The following is a 9,643-nucleotide window of genomic DNA, read 5'->3' on the forward strand; positions in this document are numbered from 1 at the left end:
GAAGGCCTAACATTTTCTAATTACATTTTAAAACATACCAACATCGGTAATAGAGAATCGCCTAATGTTGAAACTTTGTAATCAATCAAAGTTTATGAATAAAGAGGAAAAACAATGCAATTTGAAGCAAAAGATAGAGGAAAAAAATGATTAAAAAAATCCTTGTTATTGCAGTAAATTAATTACTTTCTAATTTTCTCCTGTTTCAGAATCCATCAAACCCTACCAATAAAGTGTTGGCTCCACTGGCAATTGAGTCCCCTTAAGTGGCTTGATTGGGTTTGTTCCCCAGTTTGAGTTGCAGGAAAGTCGCCTTTGTTGGGAGAACTTGTGCCTCCCGGTTCGAGCGGGGACTTCTAGTCTGGGTTGTGGTACGGGCTGAGAACTTGTGCCTCCCGGTTCGAGCGGGGACTTTTAATCTGAGTTGTGGTACGGGCTTAAAGGTGTCTCCCACAGTTGGGGCCCTCCCCAGGATACCTCGTGGTTAAGACTAAAAAAAAAAAGAATCCATCAAACCCTTAATACCATTAAAATAATGCTAATTTCCAACTTTTATGTGTTGAAAAGTTGACAATTTTTTAATCGGGTGGGAGTTTCTTAAATAAGTTTCGAACATGAGGAAAATTAACTAATTTACAAAAACAACAAGGGGAGTTTTGATCATTTTCTTGACAAAGACATTAAGAGGGATTGAAAAATCCTTACCTAATTTTGAACTAAGAAAAAGATCAACGGGTTAGCCGTTAATGAGATAAGCATCTGAAACATTAGGATTTGTTCCTGATTTGATGAATTGATCATAAATCTCGATCACGCCTTTCTTTCATCACTCAGCTGTGCATTATTTTTAAAGATTATTGGTTGAAATTAATGAAAATAATACCCAAGATGATGGGCATTTCATCATGAGGCTTGGGAAAATGATAATAAGTTCCCTTCTTAGGATAAACAACAATGTCTCCATGAACCGTTGTTCTTAACCAATCACTATGAGCATGCCACCAAATGGTTCCTTCTTCTGAAGAAAATTTGACTTTTTGGCTAAATTTTTTCTCCAGGTTTTATTGGACATTGTGTTATATATTCAGGACCATCCCCCCATGGGTTCCTTGGCTGTTTCACTCCGTGCCTACAAACTAAATCTTGTAAATGAATTTATTTCATACTGTTCGAGATTGTAGCAATATATAAAGTATTTATCTAGTGCAGATATATTTTCATTTTTTGAACATTTGGACAAAAATAAGAGATAAAGCATACCAAGTACAACTAAAAGATCCCAAAAGAAATGCATGGTAGACGTTTGCACTGGCCAGATAAATCAATATATACACAAGAGGAGAGTAGAGAGAGGTATTTGTACACCAGGAGAAGTCTATGTTACAGATTCTGTAACATACATCCCCCACTCCATGCACTCCACGTGTCCCTGCATGTGGAAACAAAGCAAGCAAATGGCACCCTTGGGGGGCCGGCTAACCTGGTCTGTATGTTACAGAATCTGTACCGTAGCCACCTCCTTGTAACACCAATGTAATATTATGTGTTAATTGGCTTTATCGTACACATCAACTATAGTTGTACCACCCTTGTGGGCGTACAAAGTTGGCTCAGGGAACTGTCCATTTAGGGTCATTATTTTCTTTGTGCGGCAAAGCCTTGTGTATGGAACATCCTCAACCTGAAAGGAATGGGTTATATATATATATAGACACACACACGCACATTATGTATTTCTGCGTTTTGTATTCGAACTGAGCTTTGTATTGATATTTTTGCAGGATTATGATCGTTATTGGACAACAAATAATTACTTACTTCAAATTTTTGACAAACTACAGATGGGCAATGAAGGAAGTAACTCGTCAATAACAAAAATCCCAATATATGGAAACCTGAAATTTTCATGATTGGCAACATTTTTCAGCAAATAAATAACTCTTTTTGTTCAAATTTGACGCTATGAATGCTTAAATGAGACTAGCTGTTATCATATTTATAGATGAAGCTTTTATAAAACAATAAAAGTTGGGTAAAATTTTTCTTCATTTGTCAATATCAAACATGGGTCCAGCTACCTTGCAACCGTGATTTGGTACCTCATTTTTTGTCTTTTTGTGATCCAACCATTAGATTCAACCCAAGAGTTGCAAAAGCTATTCCAATGGCAATGATGCAATTACTTGGTTATTAACACTGCAGCCCCTTTTGTTTTATAAAAAAAAATGTTAAATTTCAAGATTTTGACACATAAGTTCATCAAAATATTTTATGATCTTTATATGGGTCCAGGTAATTTAATAAATGAATATATTTAGATATACAAAATAATGGATGGATTATTTTAACTTGTTAAAATACTCCCCACATCCATTTATTTAAAATATCAATTACAAAAAATCCCAATTTTTAGTATATATATATATTTTAAAATAAAATACCCATTTAATGTTTTACCATTTAAGATATTGTTACTTATAGGGATAAATAATTATTTTAATTAAATAAATGAAGCTTAACTTTTATTTCTATAAATTTGCTCAATATCATATAACCTTATAATTGTTAGCATAAGATATAAATTTAGTCTAAAAAAATTATTCAAAGGGTCCCCTTAGGGCAAAAAATTAATTATCATATGATAATTTGGTTGGCACCAACTCTATTATTCTTAATTTACTTATCAATGCCAAACACTATATTGGAATTAAATTTTAGTAAAATAAACATATGTCACCATCTTTAACCCCATTCAATAGACCCTAATTGTTTAGATTTTGTTATAGAGAGCAAGATACAGTTCTTTTCTTATTATAGTAGTAAAAATAAATAAAAATAAACACAATAGATTTCTTTTAAGAGAATGCAAGCATTATTTTTATTAGATTTTGTGTTCAAGAAATTAATCTAATTATGTGGTTAGAAGACTCTCTATTTTTTGATATTTTAGAAGAATTATATGTTGGATAAATGAATAAATTAAGATCAAAGCAGAAAAAAATAATTGAGAAGAAAACCGAGAGAGAATAATTTTTTAGAATTTAAAATTTTCATATTTTAATTGGGGTTTATTTTGTAAAATAATTGAAATTTATAGTTTTTAATATTACAAAAAAATAGTAGAGATTGCTGAAGAAAATGCCAAATAAAGTTTTTAGAATTCTAAAATTATTATATTTTAATTAGGGCTTATTGTGTAAAATTTTCAAAATTTATAAGTTTTTATTATTTACCAAAAACAATGAGGACTGTTAAAGAAAATGTTAAAATTGGGTGTTTGGTATAACGTAAGCAAGATAGTTCCGTCCATCAAACATAAAAGTAAGCACCAAAATATATAACCAACTTCAAACCCAAAGACAGATATTTTGAACTGCCGAAATTCTGCGCTTGCCCGACGGAAGCTTCATTTTCTTTAAAAGCAAAGGCCAAGGAATGAAGAAAAGATTGATACAAAGTTTTATTACTGAATTGGAATAATATGATGACGTTTATTGTTATTTTATGTGATTCAATGAGAGATAATAATGATTAAAAACTAAAAGACGTGGATTACACTACTGCTTTATTGTAGAATTGATTGCTCCTATTTGCGTTTTTGTAAAAATAAAGCAGAAAAAGAAGAATCATAATAAGATGGCAATCGTAACACTCCAGTGTGAGGGATGTAAGAATCTCAAGCATTATGAGACTTTTGTGGTGGATCTGAACGAAGCGGAAAATATGATATAATGTAAGAGCGGACTGTTATAGTAAACAGTAGTTTGTTATTTTACATTATTATGTAAGTTACATAATTTTTTTATAACTGTTTAATGAAAATCTTACATAATAAAATCATATTTTTTCCACAATCGTTAAATTTTCATCAAACGACTGTGGAATAATTATGTACCTTACATTATAATGTAAGGTGACTAAAAGCTAGTAAATACTTTCATTAATAAAATGAAAGTTTTCATTGTAGTAACAAAATTGGAATATTACGACTTCTCCAACTTTAACCGTCTTAACAAAATTGGGCCAAGTGGACCAACTAATCGGCAAGAGGACCGAATAGATATTATTTTTGCGTGTAATTTTGGGTTCTTTATATTACACGCAAACAACAAACACTGAGAAATTCGGACCTGTCTATGGTACAGATTCTGTAACAAACATCTCCCGTCATCCCACCATCCGATTGTCTATTGTTTAGTTTCTCACTCCACATCCAACGGCTGATGCTGCAGTCTGTAGTTTACAGATTCTGTAAGCTAGTCAAGTCCGAGAAATTGTTGGGGAGCACTTTGGGTCCATATGTATCCAAATCTAGCTAATAGTACTTTCCACTAATCAACTATTCGATCAATGGGCTAGTCTATTGACACATATAAAAGTCACGTGTCTATATATATTTCAAGCTTTAGATTATATCAAGGGAAAATATCCACCGTCCACCTATTTTTTACACCTTTTTTAAAAATACACAATTCTTTCATTTTTTGGCTGGAATCCACCCAAAGTTACATTTTTTTTCACTTTTCCACTTCCGTTTGGAATCCGTTAAGAAAACTAACGAAAACTTTAAAAAATGACCATTTTACCCCCAAAACGAAAATTACAATTTCACCTTAAAAATTATAAAAAATAATTAGATTAAATCTAATTATTTTCCCCATCGGTCAATAAATAAATTAATTCCATAACCATCAAATGCATGTTTTTTTTAAATATATCTGTAATTAGAATGCTAAATTATAACAGTAGTATTAAAAATAGCCCAATCTCACAAATCATCAATTGAATTTAAGATAAGTAGAGTTTTATTATTAATTGAGTTATAATCTCTAGTAGTTAAGATTTTTTTGTACTTCATTAAAGTACCAATAATGATATTCATCATTAAATCTTATTATTTTTGGTATTTTTTAAGGTGAAATTGTAATTTTCGTTTTGGGGGTAAAATGGTCATTTTATTAAGTTTCCGTTAGTTTTCTTAACAGATTCCAAACGGAAGTGGAAAAATGAAAAAAAATGCAACTTTAGGTGGATTCTAGCTAAAAAATGAAGGAATTGTGTATTTTTGAAAAAGGTGTTAAAAATAGGTAGACGGTGGATATTTTCCCTTATATCAATTATACAACGCACATTTCAACAAGTCTATTCCGATTTCTTGTCTCATGAATGACATGTCGGTAGAAAACAAAACGATAAATAACGGACCATCTAAAGTCTCTGTGTCAATTAAAATATTATTATTGTTGATGTGTTAAAAAAAAAAAGAATGCAAATTGTCTTTCCCCACGACATTTTCAATTGGAAAATGCTTAACAACTTGACCCAACTAAATGAATGGATTTTCTCATGTTAACAAGGGGTTATGTCTCTATTTGGGGTTTCTTTGAATATTTTTGTACTTCAAATTTTATTTTTTTCCTGTACTTTTCTTCAAATTTAATTTTGTCAGCTGTGACGTTAAAGTTTCCTTATGGATGAAACTTCAAAAGTCTCATGTTTCCAAGGTTCTCCGAAATTATTCCTTTCTTAAATGATTTGTTGTAATAAAATATTTCTCAATGTGTAAAGCTGAAATTGGAAATTTCCATCATCCCACCGCTCGAAATATAAATATCATATCATTTTATAGGAAAAAAAATTAATATAAATGCTCAATATAATTAATTGTGAGGCATGTATTTATTTATTTAAAGAAATTATGTTGTTTTCTCTTTGATATTTCTTATAAAAGTTCATGTGATGCATTACCACAACTTTTGAAATCTAAATTGTTAAGCCTAACTAATAGAGAGTTCTTAAGGGTGAAAGTAATTCCTTTTTTTTTCAACTGCGAAGACAGCAGATTCGTAAGATCAATTTGCAAGCTTCAGGATTTAATTTACATAAATTGCTTCAAAACTAATAAATTTAACAAGGAGGCACGTCTGGTGGTGGTGGTAGCAATCTTTCTTGGGGTGATTCTCCGTTCTTTACAATGAATACCGTCTTCATTCCCCATGTAAGGTGCTCCTCTCTATGACAGTGCATAAACCAGACTCCTGTACCATCATGATAATAATTATTATTATAACCATTATAATGATAAATGTTAATGATGATGATGATTATGGGAACTGTTAAGACTGAAGAGAAATTGCTTGACCAAAAATATAAACTAATAGGTAAAAATTCTTAGTAAGTTTCTCATGTAAAATGTGTCAATCAAAAAATTTAGATAAGCTATTGAGGGGGCCATGGCCCTGCCATAGAAATTTTTTAATGCTATAGTATGAAAAGATATTTTCTTGTAATAAATTTAATTCGACTTCAAATTTGGATTTTTTTTTTTATATGTTGGCCACTATTATTTATCATTTACTGCAAAATGATCCTATGCATTTCTGAAAATTTTCATTCAACGCGTCCTTTCCTATACTTTAGCCTGTATCAGTTATTATTTATGACACAATGACCCACAAATTAAATATTATGATTTCGCCACCGGGATACAAACACGAGACCTTCATTCTAATATTTTGTTAGAAAATTTACTTGACCTAAAAGCTTAAGTTATCAGCAAGGATCCAAATGATAGAGACAAGTCTTGATAAGATCGAAGACAAGGAAGAATCAAAGATGATGGTGATGAGTGACGACATACATACATATAATGATGTTGAAGAATAGTGCTGCTTACCAGGATTGCTTGCCCTGAATCTGACTGTAGCCCAGCCACTAATAGGCACATCCACTATGGTCCGGAGAGGAGGATCAATAAGATTATAATTTAATGGGTCTTTTTCTTCGTCAAAATTTCCGAACCCAAATCCAACAACAAAAAAACTGTATCCATGCAAATGTATTGGATGACTTGTCCCAGCAACCAAGTTTGTCCCTTGGAAATTTATCTCCACAGCTGAATCATAATCCAATACTTTCACTTCTGTCCCTTGTTCTGGAATCTGTAAGATCGTGGGCAAATCATCTGCTGTGAAGTTAAATAAATATGGCGGAAAGTCTGGAAAATTCTCTCCATAAACCCCATTGATGCGTTCGTAGTAAGCCTCAAGTATAGCAATTGGTGATGGCTCAACAAAACTTTGGTTGTTCAAGCTAGCAGCAAGTCGAGTTCCATTCGGCCCTTCACACGAATTGTTATCATTTTCACAAGGCAATGTATTTAACGAAACAGTTGAAAATATCGAACTGGTAATGTCTAACGGGACATCTATGGGATGATCTTCATTTGCCAAGCTCCGAAGGCTACCGATAAATTGGAAGGCCGAATTTGTGTCATTCCTAGAAGGAAGATAAGGTAAAGGAGGAGATGAAATTGGAGTGTAATTTCCATTGTATTGTAATACAGCCGTGGCTGTCGTGTTGTTGATGAAATCAAGATTGACTGCAGTGGAATAAACACTTGAAGCCATGTAGTAGAGATTAGGGTTCTGGTTGGCTTGAAACAACACATCTAGGGTTTGTCCTGGTGATATTGTAATGTAACTGGTTGTTAATGGATTAGTGTAAGCACCGTCGGTTCCCACGACTGTGAGATCGTGATTTGCAATGGAGAAGAAAAGCATTTCGTCCATTGCAGCATTAATTATGCGGAGAAGATAAGTTTTGCCTTCATCCACTGTTAGCGTGAATGTCTCTGCAATATAGAATATTATTAATTAGTTGTTAGAAGAATTATAAAAGCATTATTAATTAGGATACATTTTTGGTAAATTTTATTCTTTTTTATTCCTCTAATTCATGTACTGAAAATCCGAAATGACTCGGGCGTATCCAACATTATTTTACTTTTAAAAAAAAATAATTAAACCCGATTACGTGTTAATTGCATCTATACCTGAACTCGAGCATGGGTATAAATCACCAGGTTGACCATTTATAGTAAAAGCGTCCGATGCTGCTGGCAGTCCCCCAGTTCTAAGTAGTTCATTTCGAACTTCCGTCACATCTTGCTTCCACCACTCTCCTACATTTTTTTTTTTTTTTGCCATAATGTTTTTAACACTAACTAGATCATTAATTTACGTTCATTAAGATTTTTGATAGTATTTATGTGAAATAAATTTCGTAAAATAAACTACCCAAAATGATTGGAACTTCCGCATTGGGTTCAGGAAAAGGATAGCCAGCAGTTCCAGGCCTCGGCTGTATAATGATAGCTCCATGTACTGTGGCACGTGACCAGTCACTGTGAGCATGCCACCAAAGAGTTCCTTCCTCTTCCGAAAAAATTATCTTCTGCCTGAAGCTTGCTCCAGGTTTGATTGGGCACTGTGTTATGTATGCAGGACCATCGGACCACGGATACCTAGGCTGTCTCACTCCGTGCCTGGACGTGAAATCAACCCTAGTCTGTTAAGTTTACAATCGAGCTAAAAACTTAAGCTCAAAGGTAAAAGCTCAGTATTTCATTGGTGATACAGAAACATCCTCTTTTTTTTTTTTTTCCTTTTTATAGTACAATTAAGTGAAATAAAAGAGCTAGCTGTACATATTTACCAGTGAATGGTGATATTTTCTTTGCCTTCATTAGAAACCTCGACGAAGATTGTATCGCCTGTAAAAACCCTAATAGTTGGTCCAGGGAATTGTCCATTTACGGTCAAGATATCCTTTGTGCTGCATAGCCTTGTATATGAAGCCTCCTTTACCTACACAAAAAATTAATTATGCAGTAGTATATCCTTATGCGAAGAAAAAGAAGAAAAATATTTATCGATATTCACATTTCTTAGTTTATGCGATTCAATTTTTTTTTATCGTTATTAAAATGGGAAGAAATGGTCAATAGCCAATCGAATACGATATTGCATAGATTCCCCGTCCCTCAGGTATGCATGAAGCTAGCTAGAGACTGATCGCTAGAGCAGCACCTCACAAAAATGTTTATTTTTAATTCGGATAATTTATAATTTCAATCCAAATTATAGATTTTTTTTATTCTCTAGCCCAGCGAACTTTAAGAGTTTTACGTCTTGCCCCAGAAATACATACTTTTTAAATTTTCAGTATTCGGCCTAATGCCTGCCTATAGACCTTTAATTACCCATGAGAGTGTGTGACATTTGGACCCCAGGATGGAAAGAAACAAAGCCTATAGAGGCCAAGTCTAAGAACTACATATAAAACTCGGGACCATAATAATAATAAAAAAAAGGAAAATAAACCTTAATTAGCATGAGCCAGAGAATAAAAACCTATCTCGAGGCAAAAATGTGAATAGTTATTTCTATCTCTCAATTGATTTTGAGTTTTTTTTTTTTTTTTGGAAAAGGGGCCGTGGCTGCTTAGGACATAGCCGGGCTCCATCCTGGATGCATAAAGCTAAAAATATAGTAAAGAAGCTCTTGAAAGCAAAAATAATTATAAACAAAGGAAATATCTTTAAAATGTGCAACTAGGAAATCCATAGGCATCTCACAGCATGTGTAATTTTGTAAATCATGAATTGCCTCTCTGTGATCGATCGAAAGAGAAAGTACAGTACTACTCACCACGAAAAGATAATCATTTGAAGCTGAGCGGAGGCTAAACAAGAGCTGAAAGCAGAATATTTTTAAGCAGAAGGTTCCATTGCGAAGACGCAGCATCTTCCGAATTTTGATAATAAGAATACTTTGCTTCTTCAATTGATCAAATGAAATTT

The 9,643-nt window shown here is 32.9% G+C and overlaps 1 protein-coding gene across 1 annotated transcript; it reads right to left on the reverse strand.

Annotated features, from left to right (window-relative positions):
- Positions 1 to 5,705: 5,705 nt before the first annotated feature.
- On the reverse strand, positions 5,706 to 9,643 carry LOC102616864 (laccase-15). Its single transcript, XM_006473102.4, has 6 exons — positions 9,492 to 9,643; positions 8,497 to 8,648; positions 8,079 to 8,326; positions 7,835 to 7,963; positions 6,677 to 7,633; positions 5,706 to 6,038 (listed from the first exon to the last, which is right to left on the reverse strand). The coding sequence occupies exons 1-6, from the start codon at positions 9,585 to 9,587 to the stop codon at positions 5,908 to 5,910; spliced, it is 1,713 nt and encodes a 570-aa protein (XP_006473165.2). The 5' UTR covers positions 9,588 to 9,643; the 3' UTR covers positions 5,706 to 5,907.

The sequence above is a fragment of the Citrus sinensis genome, chromosome 5, assembly GCF_022201045.2.
Source record: "Citrus sinensis cultivar Valencia sweet orange chromosome 5, DVS_A1.0, whole genome shotgun sequence".
NCBI classification, from domain to species: Eukaryota; Viridiplantae; Streptophyta; class Magnoliopsida; order Sapindales; family Rutaceae; genus Citrus; species Citrus sinensis.

Excerpts from the sequence above, each read along its gene's own strand:
- LOC102616864 (XM_006473102.4), bottom strand. The coding sequence starts at position 9,587 with ATGCTGCGTCTTCGCAATGGAACCTTCTGCTTAAAAATATTCTGCTTT. Across the intron at positions 8,327-8,496 it reads GAAAATATCACCATTCACTG|GCACGGAGTGAGACAGCCTA; the intron begins GTAAATATGTAC and ends TTTCACGTCCAG. Across the intron at positions 6,039-6,676 it reads ATTCAGGGCAAGCAATCCTG|GAGTCTGGTTTATGCACTGT; the intron begins GTAAGCAGCACT and ends ATGATGGTACAG.